This window comes from Lampetra fluviatilis, chromosome 16 (assembly GCF_964198595.1).
Source record: "Lampetra fluviatilis chromosome 16, kcLamFluv1.1, whole genome shotgun sequence".
Taxonomy (NCBI): domain Eukaryota; kingdom Metazoa; phylum Chordata; class Hyperoartia; order Petromyzontiformes; family Petromyzontidae; genus Lampetra; species Lampetra fluviatilis.
This window is the reverse complement of record NC_136290.1, coordinates 10,404,596-10,423,651: the sequence shown is the minus strand read 5'-3', so window position 1 is coordinate 10,423,651 and position 19,056 is coordinate 10,404,596. Positions and strand designations below refer to the sequence as shown.

General features: G+C 48.1%; 1 protein-coding gene across 7 annotated transcripts in view; it reads right to left on the bottom strand.

Annotated features, from left to right (window-relative positions):
* The window catches only part of LOC144936522 (signal peptide, CUB and EGF-like domain-containing protein 2), a 184,121-nt gene that overhangs the window by 65,973 nt on the left and 99,092 nt on the right, over positions 1–19,056 (bottom strand). For all 7 annotated transcript variants that reach the window (XM_078863685.1, XM_078863689.1, XM_078863688.1 and 4 more), the window contains one exon: positions 18,666–18,782. In XM_078863685.1, coding sequence (XP_078719811.1) covers positions 18,666–18,782 — 117 coding nt within the window. The remainder of the gene's footprint in view (positions 1–18,665; positions 18,783–19,056) is intronic.

The window sequence follows — 19,056 nt, the reverse complement described above, 5'->3', positions numbered from 1 at the left end:
AACGGCCGTTAAAACGAGTGCACGACACAACATTTTTGACGAACAAAAATACGTAATAGCTACAAATATCGTTGTGAAGTTGCGTGAGACAAAGCACATTTTGCCGATTGTTAAAAAAAATTGATGATATTTCGTGAAGCCAGGCGTTCGTTTCTTTGGATTTCCCTCTCGCTCGTCCTTCGTTATTACACGCTAAGGTCAGAGGAGATAAAATCATGAGCAGCCGGCTGAATAGGAAAGAAAACACAAGTCCCGTCAATCATGATTGATGAAAATTTCCTTAAAGGGAACATAGGAGAGATGTAATCTGCTGGGCCTTCTGTGAGTGATCACCGGAGCGTGGAAAGGCACAAGCCAAACACAACGAGAGAAATCGCTGCTGATTGTTGCTGTTTAACCCTTTCACGTACAATCTGCCCTCACCCCGTGGGGTTTGCCTTGTGGTCACACAGAGGGCCTTGCCCCTCTGCTTCCGACAGCAGGTCAGCAAATTGCCATGGCCATTTGTCAAATTCGTGAAATTTGTTTTATGGCCATGATGCTAACCAAAACTCACAGCGATAACCCTGTGTCATACACCAAATGAGAGCGCTTAAGCCCCTGTGTTTAATTCTCTAAAAAGAAAACGTGATGACCTTTGAGAATTGAGTACTGAGAGGTGCAACGTACGTGTATTTCGGGTTTGGTTATGGAATATGTTAAAGCACAAGCGACAACTGCTTTCCGTGGACATTGCGAAACAAATGTTTGGACAACAATAGGCATACCACACTTAATTCGATTTTAACCAAGCTGGTTTTAAATGCATTAGTGCGCTAGCACGACGGCTATAAAATGACGAGAAATGAAATAGCGCTAATTATTTTCAAGAGATTATATTGTTTTATTTGTGTTACTCTTACTGCCTTTCGAAATGTGGTTTTATTAATCCAGTTTCTTATCCCCATCCAAATAATTTATAGACATTGGCAAAGAGGTGCATCATGAGCCTTGCCTAATCCACGTATAAATGCACATAAAATAGACATGGTTGGCTGACTCAGTCAGCTTGGACCAGAAAGAGGGAGTCACAAGGCCATGGTATTGATTCACATTGATTTCACAGAACTTACACACGAAGCTGACATGGTGTAATGGTTCGCACTTCAGACTTGCAATCCAGAGGTCACCAGTTCAACTTAATCTCCTGACACTGCAGTTGAAACGATGGAGCAGGTCTCTTAAATCCCCCCTCTCCCACCTGTGTCCACTCAGCAGTGAAAATGGGTGCCCCGCATTGAGTCCATCGGTGGGTTTTGGTGCTGCCCACATCTACCACAACATTGTGTCCAGCACGGAAAATAAAGCCAAATAATCTCAGGAGGCCCTTTCAAAAGCCCCCTTTAGTGGAGGCCCTTCCACCAGCAGTGGTTTGAGCGAGCAATTGCAAAGCTGCACCTTTACTTAGACACCGTGGCACTTTAATAAATAAAATACCATTATGAAGGCGAGGGTTTAGTCACCCTTGTATCCAGTTATTTTTTGCAATGGTTATTCACTACATTCCACCGCCAGGCCACAACCACATTCCAGGATATGGTGGTGGTTAAACATTTTTTTCTGGAATAATTCAAATCTTGAGTCAAAACGCAATGAGTCACCTCCACGAAGCTCATAAACAGACACAGTTGTTATGATGGCGAAAAATAAGGAAAGTGGCAAATTAATAAAAAAATAATCATACTTTTTTTTTAACCCTCTCCGACATTAAACGTTGGTGCGAGCCAAAGCATTGCTCACACGTGTCCCGCGAAACCCACTTCACAAACAGCACTATCGTCGAACGTCCGTGGCATGATTAATACTTCCTTCGTAGTGTTCTGGCAAAGGCAAACAAAAAAAACAACCCCCCCCCCCGCTGCTACGAGCAGTGGCAGCAGCGGCGGTGGTGGCTTGGCACCGCGACGGTCGTGTGCCAGCCTCCCGCCCCGGCACGGAAAACAAAAAAGCAAAGAGTGTCAGAGGGAAAAAAAAACACGACCACATCCTCGTTGCTCTCGGTGGGGACGGGCGGGCGGTGAGAAAAAGTGCAAAAAGTGACACGCTACAAAGTGGGGTGCGTGCCAAATTATGTCAGCCTCCAAATCACAGGCCTTCCTTTATATACCCCCTGTTTTCACTCCAGCCGTCACTTAAGTTTTATGCTCGATCCAAAGCAAACATGGCCACGCACACATCTTTAGTCAGACGTGACCGCTCATGATTATTGAATGCCGTACATTGACTGTCGTGGGCGAACGGCGCGCTACCATTCGTATGAAGAGTATCCCGTTTATGAGGTTTTTTTTGTGAGTCTATCATCTTGCCTGCGTCTAGTGTCTATAGAAGTTGTCATTGTGTGCGAGCATGTGAACGGAGTTAATTGTGGCACATAAAAACCTTTAAAACTGGCAAGGCTCGTGAACGCTTGTAAAGTGCGGTGGAGTTTAAATTAAAATGAAATTTATAAATATCGTAATGTATGTTTAAAAGCTCTGCTTCAAAGCGAACATCTTACATGCCAGAGGCAGTTTGATTTCTTTGTGATCTAGTGATTAAACGGATGCAAAAAAAAGACTTTGTACATTTTTTTTTTTTACAAGTCTCGGGTATTCCTGCGTTGCAATAACTTTACAATTGAACCGTCGAGTCTCATCCTTTACATTAACAGCGTTAGCGTCGTCCAAGAAAAAAAAACTCAGTTTGTCCATGAAAGCGGAGAGAGAGTTTGAGCTTCAGGGGCGCGCGTTTCATTCGCTTTATAGGAGTCGTTCTGCTTTGAACGAGTTTCCGCCGCGCGATATACGTGACGTTATGGACTGTGACACGCTTTTTATTCAACGCGCTAATCGAGCCACAGTGAGAAAACACAACGCTTCTTTGATTCGCCTCCACCGCCACCGCCCTCCCCTCTGAAAGGGCCCTTCCTCCCGCAACACAGGTGCATAATCACCGGAGGGAAAATCCCTCGTTTAGCCTTTCCATCCAGGGAATTTTACGACCAATCGCTTACGATTACACAGAAGGAGGAGGAAGGAGTGTGGGCCCGCTGGGGTTCACAGTCCACGGCCATTAAAGCTGGGCCGCCTCGCACTTTCCCCCGGCGTTCTGCAGCGTTTCCACGTCTCCTCCCGAGACTGCGAATAAAATCCACGCGGCTTGAACTTGCCTGATTATGAATGAAAGGAAAAAATAAGAGGAGGGCGAAATTGAATGCAAAAAATTGTGGATTTCCGCTTTTTTTTTTTTTGCACCTTCGAGCGGTGAGATGCTTTTCTCAAATGAATGGAACCGGGCTTTTCCATAACAGCGTTAACCGCATCGCGCGGAACTCGGTACGGATCCCCCCCCCCCCCACCATTCACTCTCACCCAGCCACCGCCAAATTAGGGTTACTGTTCAGGTAACTTGCAAGCAAAATATTATGCTTGAAAAACGAAATGCAGATGGGAAGCAGTCAAAGCAAACGCGCGCTTTTTCTTCCGTGCTTTACATTTTTAGACACAACTCAAAAAAAGTCAATACGTTGACCTATATTAAGCAATTTTAGCTATACATATTAATGTATCTGCCCGTGTGTGTGTGCGCAAATATATAAATTATTGACCGCTCATGACAAAAAAGTCAAGATGATGAATACTTTTTACTTTTTTTAGACTTCTGTGTAATATTTCTCTTTCGAAAGCAAATTGATGAAATTGGAATTAATACAATACATCTTCATTACTGCAGGGGTTTGTCCTGCCACAAAGCAGAGCGTCAGGAATTATGGGTACGATGTATCCGGTTTCTGTAACGCGGGAGCTTTATTATCTTTTATTATATGCATCACACTGGTAAGTCGCTAGATCAATCTTGCATTGCTGGTGGGAGCATTTAGCTTGGAACGGCTCAGTGCTTACCATATATAAACCATTTATAGTTTATGTCTAGACGTTTTTGGAAAATGCTCAAAAAACATAATACGTTTTTTTTCAAGCTATAAATCCCAGCTTTTATTTATCACTGCAAAAAAAATAATAACTTTCAGGACTTCCTCCGCGGAGTTGTTATTCATGCTTAATATGAATGAAGCAATGACTGTATCTATGCCCCAATTAGCTTTGTGTATATAGCCCGTGACTTACAACTGCAGATCGCACGCCTTTGAAGCCGGAGCTTACGTCTTTAACTATAAATGGAGATGTTTTTTTGAATAAACTAATAGAGCCTTTTAAGTATGGGAAGCAATACACCCACTGGCACAAAAGCAAACATCATTATCTCGGTGCTGGGGGGGTGGGTGGATTGCCCAGCGACGTGTGTGTGTGCGCATGCCTGGTGTCCAGTTTCATCCATCACATGATCGTGTCCCTCTCTTACTCGTCACTGATAACATGTCTCGCTTGTATCCCCAAAAGGCACTCGGAGGTAGTCATACATTCAGCGATTCGTGCGCGAATTAGGTATGAAATGGGCACACCAAAAGACGGGCGATTGGCAAGGCCGCGAGTGTGTGGTGGAAGGTAAAGCGTGGGCGCCCACACTTATTAACGCCAGATGTTTCACCGAAGTGGAAGAATGGGCAAAAAACCTTCAAGAGGGGGGGGGGGGTGTTTAGAGCTTCCTCTGCCCATGGAGGCGCTTCTGGCAACAGCGGTGCGCAGCGGTGCGAGCGAGGATTCGCAGGGCTGCACCGTCTTACCTTTGTGACTCAATAAATCATCATTTATAGCCGCGTGGCAATATGCTGCTGGATGACGGACGCCCCACACACAATATTTGTCACGGGGGTTGCTTGAGCACACGTCACCTTGCTGGATAGTGCAGGTGAGTGAAGCGGGTCCCAGGTATCAGTTGGAACTGACGTTAGCCATGGTCGGGAAATAAACTCGGCTTGTTGAACAGTTGTGCCAGCGCGTCACCGCGATATCAGACGCATTGCACTAAAACGCAACAGAGTTGGCGCAGAGATCAGGGTAGTGAGCTGGGACCGATGAAGTCCTGCGATCGAATCCAGACAGCCGACCGTGATTAACCTGGGCTGTGTCGGGAGTTGGCAGACTCAGCTTGGTCACCAATGACGATATTACGTTTGGTTTTGCACTCAATTGGAATACAATATCGGTTTGAATGTCAAGAAATGAGCGTTTCTCTTTGTGGCACGGCAGGAGATAAAGTGCTGCCCCCGAGTGAAGATAAGAGGTCACTTGAGCAAAAATATCAAAACTAGTTTCGTACTTTTCTCTTCCATGGGCTGCTCTCTGACGTCAGATGATGCACGGCTTTATGGGAGAACCGAATGGATGCTTCATCTGGTAACACGATGCCAAATAGCACAGTTGAAATTGAATTGAGGAAAAATACAAACTGTTGCTAATACAGATACAGCCATGGTTATAGAAGGCCAATATACAATGAATACATTGAGTGATTATTACACGTACATTTCACAAGGAGAAAGATCCCACACATAGCCTTATACACTGTTGGGGCGAGGGCTGTAATTAAGCACCGATGAAGGCCAACAGGGCACATGGTGGTGTGGCCAGCACCATGCCCGGCCGCCTTTGTCCGCTCAATGTTAAAGCTTACACATCACACCAAGTACTAATTTAAGGCTGAGGCGACCTAGGGAAGGCCCGGGACTGGGTGAGATATTCACCATGAGTGGGAATCGAACTTGGGTCGCTGGGTTTATAGCACAGTGCGCTAATCACTACACGACCGCACAGGCACACAAGCGTGCTCACACAAGCGCTCACACATGTCCACATACAGTCATTAAAAGCGTATTTGAGACAATTCAGGAAACTTATTTATAAAGCTGTCTGCAATGACGTATGGCGAACATTCATATGGGAAGCACTCAAATCACCACAGGTTTCAGCTTTCTGAAATGGGATTTAATATCTTAACAATTCTATTTCTGCCTAAAACCAAAACCACGTGACGATCTGACTCTAATCAGACCACGGGACGCTTTCTCGGTGTGCCAAGGTGCAAAAGTGATACCGCTGCTTGTCAATGTCACAGCGACTTTCAAATGCCACAGCAAAAAAACACATTTGCGATAGACAATGTGCAATTGCTCAGTGCCGATAGGACATTCTTTTGTTAAATGAAAAACATAATCCGGCGGTTTCCTAACGCATTCTGGTATCTGATGCCCACAGCTACAATTCTTTTTTTTCTTTTTTTCTGTAACCAACCTGGGCAGCATGGCGCAATGCTATTCACCTGCTTACCGCCAAATTACATGTGGCCACTATGATTAAGCAATCGCAGGTTCAGGATCCGGTGTGTTTTCTTTTTTTCTTTTGACGCTGTAAGTGCTTCTGTGCTTCGTGTTTTTAGCTGTGCGTGAATTGCCTCGGCGGCACTGATGCACAACGGGGAGCCATGCCCTTTGTGCGAGGGCATGAATCGACGAACGTTTCAAATTGGGTCCCCCCGTCGTTAGGGCAACATCGCAGGGCACAACGACGATGAAATGCCATCGCTCCGGGGGACGTGGCTCACGTTTGTAACGCGCCGCATCGGCACGTACAACGATCGCGAGCCTCAGAGTCGAGCTGCTCATCCGGATCGAAATGAGCCAGTTGAGGTGGTTCGGGCACCCGGTAAGGATGCCCCTCGTAGACTCCCTCTGGAACTCTACCGGGCAACACGTCCCACTGGGCAAAGACCCCAGGGCCGGCTCAGGACATTCTGTAGAGACTACGTCGCTCGGCTGGCGTGGGAACGCCTGGGAATTCCCCAGGAAGAGCTAGAGTCTGTCTATAGTAGTGTATAGTGTATAGTAGTGTATAGTGTAGTAGTGTATAGCGTAGTAGTGTATAGTGTAGTAGTGCTGGAGTCTGTTGCCAGGGAAAGGGAGGTGTGGACTGCCACTACTCAACAGGCTGCTGTAGTGTATAGTGTATAGTAGTGTATAGTGTAGTGTATAGTAGTGTAGTGTATAGTGTATAGTAGTGTATAGTGTAGTTTTCAGTAGTGTAGTGTATAGTGTATAGTAGCATATAGTGTAGTGTATAGTGTAGTAGTGATTAGTGTAGTAGTGTATAGTCTAGTAGTGTATAATAGTGTAATGCGGGCGTAAGCGACCTTCCGGATGTGACGTCACGGGGGGTGGAGTCATGTGACGTGGGTGGAAGGTTCGGGTCCTTAAGCGGGTAAACCGGAAGGGGAAGTCAGTCGGGGTGTGAGCGGAAAAGAGTGAGGCCACGGGGGCGAGTGAGAAGAGGGGGGGCACCGACGGCCATCGGGAGCCAACCCCGAAGACAAGAGGAAGCTGCGGAGTGGTGTGCAGCTGCAGAGGAGACAGCCAGAAGGGCTGCGTGTTAGAGGCAGCGGTGTGGCTGCCAGGAGGAGCTGCGGAGAGAGAGAGAGACAGCACGAGGCTGCCAGGAGGTGGAGAGAGAGGAGTTGCAGCGAGTACAGCCAAGGGGGGCTGTGTGAGAGAAACAGCAGCGGGGCTGCTGTTGTGGATCGGGCCGACATTGGAGTCAGCACCGTGGAGAAGCTACAGAGTAAAGACAGCCGTGTGGGTGTACAGCACGAACCGAATAAAGGACACTGAGCCAGACATCGTGGTCCAGTCGTTTATTACACTGGTGTCGGAAGTGCAACGGCATGTCGAAACAAGTGAGGAAGAAAGTTAATCCGGCGCCTGCATCGGCTTCTTCGTCCGACGACGACGAACTCCCTCCAACCACGGATCCTGTTGGGGTGGTGGAGGAGAGCCCGGCTGAGGCGACCACGGGAACGGGAGTGGAGGATGTTGGCGCGGTGGCGGGTCCGTCGACATCATCAGACGCGGATCAACGATGGCAAGCGATGGCGGTACAACTGGAGGCACTTAAGGACGTCCTGGCGCATCTATGCCATCTCGTCGCGCCAGGGACGATGGATGATGCAAGTGGTGCTCCGCGGGCCGCCACGTTGCCTGTCCTGCCGCCGCCATTGCCCACGCGGCAAGAGGCCGCCATTTTGCGCGCTCCGTGGCGCCAAACCGCCATCTTGGCCACGCCGCGGGCCGACGCCATTTTGAATTTGCCATCACAACCACCACCATTGGAAGACGGCGGGAAGAGGAGTCGGAGTCGCCACCTTACAACGGTTAAAGAATTTTCCGTCGGTGGGGACTGGAGCGCGTTCGCCTGCCGCTTCTTGGCGGCGGTACGCACAGCAAGATGGACCGATGCGGAGGCTTTGGAGGTGTTGCCGACTCTCCTGGACGACGAATCTGTCCGATTCTTCCGTTCCATAACGACCGATAAGAAGGCAACTTTGTGTGGTGTTTTTCAAGAAATGGCCGATGGTTATGAGCCACCAGATGATGCGCATCGGCGATTCGCTCAACGACAACGAGCACCAGAGGAGTCGCCCGTGGCGTTCAGGGGTGCGGTGCTGGAGCTGGCCATGGCAGCTTATCCTGAGACGCCACAGGACCTGCTCGAGCCTCTCATATTAGGGAAAATGTTGGAGCTGTCTCGGGATCTAGGGATCCCCATGCCTGTGTGTGGGCATGAGAAGCTAACTTCCCGGACGGCTGCTAAGTGTCTCGATGCGCAATTCAACCTCCGTCGCTGGAAACAAGTGACGGCGTGGACGGGGGGGCCCGTCAAAGAAGGGGATGCGCTGGGGTGGAACCCTGCGCAGGCTGTCTATGTTCCGGATGACCGGGGCCCTCAACAACTGACGGCCGCCTCCGCTCCATGGACGGGACGCGGCGGGCCGAGACCGCGCGCGGCGCTACCAGAACGGGGCCGTCAGGAGGCGAGGCCTGCGCTTCGGCGCAACGAGGCCGAATGTTTCCGCTGCGGGCGTAGGGGCCACTACGCCAGAGACTGCTGGGCCCGCTTCCCGGCTCCGCCGCAGCAGGAGGCCTCGGCACCGGTCAAGTCGGCTAAAGATCCTCCGAAACAGACAGGCCGGCCGTGACATTGCGGGGGACGAGGGGCCCTGCTCGGAGGACGCCTGCCAGGTCTGCGGGACCTTCGAGCCCTGCAGCCCTTCCGACCCAGCTGCGGGCACGGTCACAGGACAAGCCCAAGACTAACTCTTTAGGGACACGGGACGTCGGTGGACTTCCAGCTGCGACAGGGGGATTACCCCCTGTCATTCCTCGACTTTCATCGCGTTCCCGTTCTGCGAGTGGGCCGCCGACCGTCCGGGACGGGCCGGCGACCCGCACACGTTCCAAATCGCTTACGTTTCGTTGATTGTTGCTGTCTTGTTATTTTTTTTCTTACAGTTGTATTTATTGCATGCTTTTTGTACGTTCGTTGATGTTAATTGCGTTGTTGTTGTTGTTCTTGCTGTTACATTGTATGCTTAGTGTCCTTTAGGGGGGGAAGCTCGGTTCGCCGCATTACGATTTGCTATTGGTCAGCCGAGGTCGGCTGGGATTTTTCTACGGGGGAGGGTGGTGTAATGCGGGCGTAAGCGACCTTCCGGATGTGACGTCACGGGGGGTGGAGTCATGTGACGTGGGTGGAAGGTTCGGGTCCTTAAGCGGGTAAACCGGAAGGGGAAGTCAGTCGGGGTGTGAGCGGAAAAGAGTGAGGCCACGGGGGCGAGTGAGAAGAGGGGGGGCACCGACGGCCATCGGGAGCCAACCCCGAAGACAAGAGGAAGCTGCGGAGTGGTGTGCAGCTGCAGAGGAGACAGCCAGAAGGGCTGCGTGTTAGAGGCAGCGGTGTGGCTGCCAGGAGGAGCTGCGGAGAGAGAGAGAGACAGCACGAGGCTGCCAGGAGGTGGAGAGAGAGGAGTTGCAGCGAGTACAGCCAAGGGGGGCTGTGTGAGAGAAACAGCAGCGGGGCTGCTGTTGTGGATCGGGCCGACATTGGAGTCAGCACCGTGGAGAAGCTACAGAGTAAAGACAGCCGTGTGGGTGTACAGCACGAACCGAATAAAGGACACTGAGCCAGACATCGTGGTCCAGTCAGTTATTACAATAGTATAGTAGTGTAGTGTATAGTGTAGTAGTGATTAGTGTAGTAGTGTATAGTGTAGTAGTGTATAGTAGTATATAGTGTAGTGTATAGTGTCGTAGTGTATAGTGCAGTAGTGTATGGTATTGTATAGTGTAGTAGTGCTGAAGTCTGTCGCCAGGGAAAGGGAAGTGTGGACCGCCACTACTCAACACGCTGCTGCCGCGACCATCACCAGGACAAGCGGACTGAGAAACTAACAAAAAAATTGTATGCGTCGTTACGAACGATTGTTTTCGTTTGGAAACCGCATGCTAATACATGAATGAAAAACCGTGAATGGAAAAAATTCCACTGACTTTAACAACCTTTCGAAATATTTTCCTCAATAAGTGTCGTTTCAATTGCAAAAACCTCTTTAGGAAAGGAGATTGCATGTGCTTTATTTTTCCATACTCCATTTGTTTTATCTGCCATCATAAGACCTAGAGAGATATTTAATCAGTCTTGAATAAAGCAAAATATAACGATCTTAAATGAAAAATCTACCTTTTTTTGCATATTTCAATGCAAATCTGATGTAGGCGTTGCAAGTGAGACAATTGGCTTTCTCTCACTAGAACATTCGCACACATTTGCAAACACCTTGCTCATGTTTTCTCTGCCCGACACATTTCAGTCAATGACTGCAGGTAAACGCCTGAAAATCTAACAACAACCGCCATTCGCCACTAAGTGGCGGTGTCGTCACCACAACGCTTGTGCCAGGCTATGTGTACGTTGAGGCCAGGTGAAGTGTCGAAAGCCCGCTGGCAGGAGGTCACGGGACAGACCCAGGTGTCACGGGTCGACTGACTGAGATGACTGGCCGATGCACCAACTGTGTCCCCGACTGGCAACTTGCTGTGTATTAGCCACCCGCCTTTCCGCTCGTTATTGTGAGTGTCGCTGCTCTGCCCTCCGTTGTTGTTGGAGGGCGACTGCCTCCAACTGCCCAGTAGTGTCCTTCACGAGCCTCCTCCACAGAGGCCGATCTTGACACCGCTGGTACCAGTCATTGGCAAGTCCACTCAGCTCCACATCCTCCTGTACCACATCACTCCATCTCTTCTCAAGCCTGTGCCGCGCCCGTTTAGCCCCCTCGATCCGGCCGAACAAAAGATGTTCAGGCATGCGGTGGCTGGGCATGCGGGCTACATGGCCCAGCCAACGCAGCCTTGCCTACCGGAGGAGCTCACCAATGGGACTTCGTCCAGATATTTCAAGGATATGTGAGCTCCTCACACAATCCAGCCTGGTTAAACCCAAGATGTATTGTAGGCAGACCAGCCAAAATGTTTATAACCGGCAAAGATGTTCCATTAGGGGGGGTCCACGTTTCGCAAGCATAGAGAAGGGAGGGAATGACTGTGGCCGCGAAGATCTGAAGCTTCAGCGGAGCGACAGACCAGGTAGCTTCCACACAGCATTACGCAACATATGAAAAGATAATGCCGCTCGACTGATTCGGAGTGAGACCTCTGCTGTCAAACCGGAGCCGGTCATGAGCACACTGCCCAGGTATGGGAAACTCTCCACTCTCTCCACAACTGCCCCATCACTGATTGGGAGTTGTGGGGGTGGAGTGTCCGATGGTACAAAATACCCAGGCAGGTGCTTAGTTTTTGTGGGGCTGATGGTAAGTCCCCACCTCTTAGTGACAAGCTCCAGGTTCAGCAGCAGCGCCTCCAACTCCTCCTCTTAGTGAGCAGCAATTACCAGCTCATCGACATACATAACATGTTCTTGGTTCTTTCGGTAAAGTCACGTAGAAGGGAAGTAATAAAATAATAAAAATAAAACATAATAAAATTATTCTCACGACGTTTCGGCCACAACGCAAGTAGCCGTCCTGGCTACATAGTTTTACACGGGCCCACTCACCATCATGAAGGTCCTTAATGATCATGAGCAGTGGGTCAGGGACTCCGAAAGCACGAAGAACAACTCAGAACCCAGGCCTACTGATGGCATCATAGGCCTTGACCAGGTTAATAAAGCAAAGATGTAGGTCTTGTTGGAATTCCCTACACCTCTGCTGTAGCAGACGGACAGAAAATATGGCATCTGTGCAGGACCACCCTTTCCTGAAAAGCATTGGGGCTCCGCAAGCCTCTCCTAAGCGGTGGAACTGTCTTGAGACCCTGCTTCCATTCACGGGCAAGACCACCTCAGCAGTGGTTAATTTAGCTCACTTGGTTTCTCTAATCAAGGACAATTCACTGTCTCCAGATGATTTGCTTGTCAGCTTCGATGTAGTCTCTCTGTTCACCAATGTACCTGTACCTGACACCAGAGCAATCATTGAAAACTTGGTCCAACAGGGACTGAATTCTGATGTACAAACTTTGGTGAGGCACTGCCTTACCAACACTTACTTCATCTGAAATGGTACATTCTACAAACAAAATGAAAGTACCCCTATGGGTTCTCCCTTATCACGAGTGGTAGCGAATGTTTTCATGGAGACATTTGAAACAGATGCTATCCTGACATACACCCTACGTCCTTCCATGTGGAAGAGATACGTAGATGACACTTTCGTCATCCGGCCACATGGCCAGCAAGCACTGAACCAGTTTTTCAACCACATTAATTCCATACACCCATCCATCAAATTCACCATAGATGTGGAAAATGATGGCAAGCTACCATTCTTGGATGTTTTGATCGAGAAGAGGCCTGATGGCTCGTTGGGACATTCCGTCTACAGGAAAGCCACCCACACGGATTCCTATCTAAAGCCTGACTCGCACCACCATCCGGCCTAGAACAACTCCCTCATCAAAACACTACAGAATAGGGCCCACTGCATCTCCGACCAGTGCCACCTAGCCAGTGAACTGGAGCACGTACACCAAGCCCTCAAGATGAATGGATTCTCAGACCGCACAATCCGCAAAGCTGAAGCCCCAACCATGGGGAGACAACCATCTGAGGACCCAATCAAAACCATCACCTTACCATACATAGCAAGTGTTACCAATTTTTTTTCCAAAATCTCAAACAAACACAAGATCCAGGTCAGATTCAATACAGTACACAAAATCCGTGATTTGATCCCATCTGTGAAGGATGTCATTCCTGACATGCAATACCCTGGTGTCTACAAACTAATTTGTGTCTGTGGCAGCAGTTACATTGTGGAAACCAAACGACATGTCTCGGACCGTGTTCGCGAACACAAGGCAGATTTGAAACACGTCAGAACCAATACCTCTGCAGTGGCTGATCATCGTTATAAAGCAGTGGGCTCACACAATATTGTTTTTTTTCCGAGACCAAGGTACTCTGCAAACCTTCAGGCTACCATCAAAGATTTGTCCATGAAGCCATCCAGATATATAAACACAGAGACAATTTAAACCGAGAAGATGGTTATAAGCTGAGCAATCATTGGAAGGACGTTATCAACCAAGCAAAGTCGTAACTTGCTGTGGTGCTTCCATTCTTCCTGCCTTTTGGCTGTTATCTCCGACTCTCTGAGCTGCATTGCCCTGTTGGGTGCCTCTGCATTAACGGGCTGGGGTCTCACTAACATGGCCACCTCTGCTCCCTTAGCCTCGATGTATCGATGGTTCTGGCTGTGTGATGGGCTTTGTGTCTCACTGGCGCGACCACCGTTGCGGTGGTTCTCTTGCGTAGACGCGCTTGCCTCACAGCGCAGTTGGCAGTGCCGCAGCTTGTGTTACACATAGACATGACATTAACTTACTAATCCCCCTAATCTCCCTGCCTAATCTCTCCCATTAACATAGTGCTAATCTCCCATTAACACTGCTGTTGTGCGCATATGCGGGGATGATACTCGTATGCGGCAACGGAAGCTAATTTCATGCTAATCTCTCTCCTTAATCTCTCTCATCCTAATCTCCCCTATTAACACAACTGACGTGCTTGCGTCTGGGGATGGAATTCCTTTCCAGCTCAGACCCCGCTTGCTTGCCCATCGCCACATATATAACCTTGTTGTAACAGCTTTCTCGCTGGTTCAGCAGTTCCACTGGTGGATTATTTTTTCTGCCTGAGGACGACCGCTTGTGTTGTGATCGAAACGTCGTGATATATTATTATTATTTTTTTCTACCCACGTGACTTTACCGAAAGAACCAAAGAGTATGGATTCCTGCAGTCACGAAAGCTTCAAATCAAGATTGAAATGGCTTGTAAATGAGCAAATGCTATAAACCCGTGATGGCACACGTGTGCTACGTTTCCACCGGCAGTACAACGGACTTGGACCCAAGCCGTGCCGAGTCATACCTGGGATGTCCCGGCACAGATCAGGTGTTGTCTCCGCACGCAGCTGCGTGGGCTCATCCACTCCATTCTGTCTATACCACCTCTTTCACCCCTGCCTTCTCTTCCAGAGCCAATGATATTAATACCTATATATTTATTTTTTAAACAAGAACTCACTTGCCTGGTTTGTTGCAATGAGGCATTGTGTTCATGAAGCAAGACCTGTCGTGCCAAGTTTTTTCGCCCATTAGTAATGGCACACGCGCACCTCCGACTGGCACGGTTGGCTATGTACGGTGCGAAAGAAGTTCAACGTACATACAACATACATGTATGCACCTAACTCTTTGCACCGATTGCCAGACCGGCCCGGCAAGCACACAGGAATCCCACTCCTTCCCCAACATTTACATGACTGACATGGTTAACCCTGCCCACACCTTATCTTCGTGTCGACCTCTATAGCACAGAGGCTGTTTAACACATAGAAGTAATCTATGGATAATCTACGCCTGTGCTTATTTGCAGCAGATGCATATCTCGGGATTGACTGCAGAGAAAGTTTGTGGAAGGTACATTGTAGTTTCAAAAATAAGCAAGAGTGACAGGTATGAGATTGTGAGATTGTTATCCTCACAGTGAGGGTGAGAAATACGGTGGTTGGTGGTTGTGGTGGTGGTGAATATAATGGTGATCTAATCGTGGTTTTGCTAATCATGGTGAAAATAGCTGTGGTGGTAATGGTGGTCTTGGTTACAATGATGATTATTTGATAATAACGATTTGTATGATCGTGGTGGTGGCGATGGTGGTGGTAAAGGTGGTTGTGGACGTGATAGTGGTGGTGGATGTGAGGAGCGGTGGTGCAGTTGTTAGCGCACTGTAATTCTCACTCATGTCCAATAACAGTGGTGAATATTTTAACTGGGCTTGCCCTAGGTCGACTCAGCCTTAAATGAGTATCCGGTGCAGTGTGTATACATGGCCACTATAAAGACAAAGGCGGTCAGGCGTGGTGCTGACCACCCATGCCATCGTGTGCCGTGCCGGCCTTCATAGGTGCTCGCGAACAGAACTTGTCCCAAAAAGTCTGTGAAGGCTATACGGGGGACTTTTGTCGTTGGCAGTGGTGGTGGATAGTGGTGGCAGAGGATTGGAGGCTTTGATATGGTGCCATTAAAGTGAAGCCCTTCCATGGTTAACAGAACAAATACTACGATTCCTGCATATTGGTTTATGTCACTTTTAATTTGAGAAAAAAAATATCCTCAGCCTTATTAGAAAAAAATGAATGCGGCTTTTTTCCCCCCTATTAGGTTCTCTTTTCAGATTACAAAAAAAAAATACTCTGTATGAAGCACGAAACACTGGAAAACGAAATGATTATTATTGCTGTCAAGCTCTTTTGAGCATCTCAGTTGAACAATAAAGTAAGCACGCAAAGTGACGACCAGGATCACCCTAACTTGGGCCAAAGACTTCCATCAGTCAATTTACAATCACCGGGAGTCGTGCATGTGTGTTGAACTTCTTTCGCGTCGTACGCAACCAACCGTGCTAATCAGTCACGCTCAATCAACTGCTGGACTAAGGCCTCCCCAAGTCACGCTCTTGCGATGGAATATTCCACCTCAGCAAGAGCTGAATTGTACGTATGTTGAACTTCTTTCACACTGTACGTAGGCAACCTTGCTAATCGTGGGCATTCAATTGATCATTCCGTCTCCCCCAGCGGGCGTGCTCTCGCGTGCATTGAACTCCCTTGGCTGCCACCCCATCGTGAATCTTGACCTCCGTTCATTGTCCCTTCTATAGCGAGGTGCCTTGCTCAATCCTGCTTCGTTTTTTTTTTCATAGTTCCAATGATGTCATTAACCCGTATGCGCTCTCTAAATATTTGTGTGCCTCATTGTCCTCTCGCAATTTAACTCCAAGCAGGGAAATCTTCCCCCACGCTTTGTTTTTGGACACTCTTCCGTTGTATTTTTCCATTGGTGCCAATGAATTTAGCGTTCAATCTGACCTGAATGTGAAATTGTCGTTTTTGCTCTTGCATCTACGTCAGCCGTATGAAAGGAGAAGAAGATCGGTGCCAATGCTTCTGAACCACGTGTCCATGTAGGAGAGGCCGTACGTGCCGATTGGACACGCTCCTTCGTAGGCACGGTTCTCTGCAGCGTTTTAAACAATTGCGAATCCTTGCAATTAGATGAAGTTGCTTTGCTGCACCAAAAATCTATATAAATTAAAGGGGGTTTACGTGGCAAACGTACAACTCGCGTTTTTTAATTTATCGATTTATTCACAGCTAATGTATCATCGCCACGGTCAATGGCTCCTTTATATTGCGCTAATGACGCAGCCCAATAATTGCATCGTTCATCAGAGGTCGGGAGAAATTTGATTTGGGGCGACTGACCAATGTTTCCATATTAGGCGAGATTAAATTAACAGGAGATTGAATCTCCTCCCATTACTCAGTACAAATTGTGGACCTCGTGGCAGGCACATAGCGTAACAAATCAATAACGAGTGTTGCAGAGAATTGCTTTTTTAATCAAATGGCCTTTAGCAGAATAATACTTCAATAGGTACTTTTTTTTCCTCTCTCTGAGAATTGAAAGTGCAAGTGTAAAATGTCGATGTCTTCCCAACAGAATAGTGCTCCTTTAACCTGCGGTGGACCCTTCGTGATGGATTACCATCGCGAGCATCCTCTATATCGCCCTGCCCCTCCTCAGATCCTTGAACAGCGAGCAAAGGTGAAGAAGCACGATGCTTCCCTCGCCAATTCCCCCAAACGATCAAAACACCACTGAGCATGGCGAATATGACGGCCGGTGATGCAGCCGCAAGACAGACTGCATCACGGGTGGTGAGGGGGGGGGGTGCCGCTAAGCAGCCAAAAAGTGGGGTAAAGTGTGAGTACTCCTGCTTGGCCAGTGTGGAAGAGTAGGCCAAATACATCATGAAGAGACGCGTTAGTGCTCATTCTAGTGGAGGGCCTTTCTACCAGCAGTTGTCTGAGAAAGTCATTTTGGGGTTGCACTTTGACCTAAGACCACATTTATCTTAATTTGGAGCTTTCGTGACTGCAGGAATTACTCTTTGGTTCTTTAGGTAAAGTCACGTATAAAGATAAAATAATAAAAATAGCATACGACGTTTCGATTGCAACACAAGCAATCATCATCAGGTATAAATGAAATAGCAACAAACATCTAACCAGAAAACTATAGACAGACATATAAGCAAACAGATATCACAAAGATACATAGAGAGAGAACACACATAGGCACACAGAGAGAGAACGTCTCTGTATTTTTATTTTACCAGCTTAGGCCCACTGAGCTATATAGCTCTTCTTTCAGAAGCTACCTGGTCACAAGTTACAGCTCAACGAATTGGCTTATCATTTAGAAATTAATAGCAACCAAATACTCTAAATACATGTTTCCAAATGTGGAGATACAGACCGGAGGAGCTGGAGAGAATCCACGTGACCACATGCAAACTCCAATATATGCAAACTCCAAATATACAGGCGTCAGGTTCAGAATCGAACCACGATATCCTGTATACGACACGAGCTAGTTAACATCTCGCCACCGCGGTTGCTGATGCAGAGTAGCATTGTGATATAGACTATCTATGTAAGCTATAGGCAGCTGCCGATGCTTACACTAGGTTCTCAGGTGTCGCGAGTGAGTAGTCTCAGCTCAATCACCAATGACTGCAGACAAAAAAAACCCCCATCACATGAAATCGAGTCTTCCACTTGATTTGCCAAAATTCCAGCTCAAGGAATCAAGCAATGGATTAATGTTCGCTGTCACGCAACAAACAATTCCATAGTACAGATCATGGTCAAGTGTGTTCCCGACTGTGGAAAAGGATAAAAAGTTCCCTTGAAGGATTTTTCAGAAGTCCTGTAAAATATGCCTTCCACAGGCCGATATTTAGCGCACAGACTTAACATGCTCTTTGGCATTTCTGATTGGATTTTTCATCTCATTACAGGATGCCGGGATAAATTGGAGGGGCGGGAAAGGGGTGAATGGGATCCCGGTTCATGAGTGGATAAAGGGGGCCTCAGTGAGATGTGAACACACTCCAAGGTCCAACAAAAACCAAACCTCAAGACTCATTGGTATGAAGGTCCTGCATTGATTGGGATGTTGGCCAAATTCCATCAACGCTCGCTGTTGTGTTTTCCAGTTGTGTCCCCTAAACAAATATTTTCTTTCATTAACCAAACTTATTGTGCATGACTCAGGGGTAAACACTCAAATCTCCGCACCGATAATAGTCAATAATCCATTACTGTTCAGCCACCTCCTGGCGTTTTTGCCATCAAATTAACATAAAGTACATACATATATATAAAGGTTGATTGCAAATCACGTACCGACGTTAGGGACGGAGTAACAAACGCTCCAACGAACGCACCTTTACAAGTTTTGCCGTCTGGCTGCAGCGTGAACCCGGCTGGGCAACTGCAGTGCACGCCGGTGGAGGTGTCCTTGCAGGTGCGGTCGCAGCCGCCGTTGTTGATGGCGCATGTTTCTGCGGAGGAGACGGGACAAGTCGTGCGCGATGTTAACCTGCCCTGCCTGGCGCTAGCCTCGTCTGCAGCAGTGGCAGCAGCAGCAGCAGCGGTAGTGGCAGCAGCGGTAGCTTCTGCTCGATCGGTCACCCCACTGGGTCTAAACAAACGCCGCGGGGTTTTTTTTGTTTGTTTTGCGAAACCCATTCTTTCATTCTTTGTCTCTGTTTTCTGGTGGTTGTTTCGTCTCAAAGAGGAAATAACGACCTTGAACTGATGCGCAATTCAACTTGC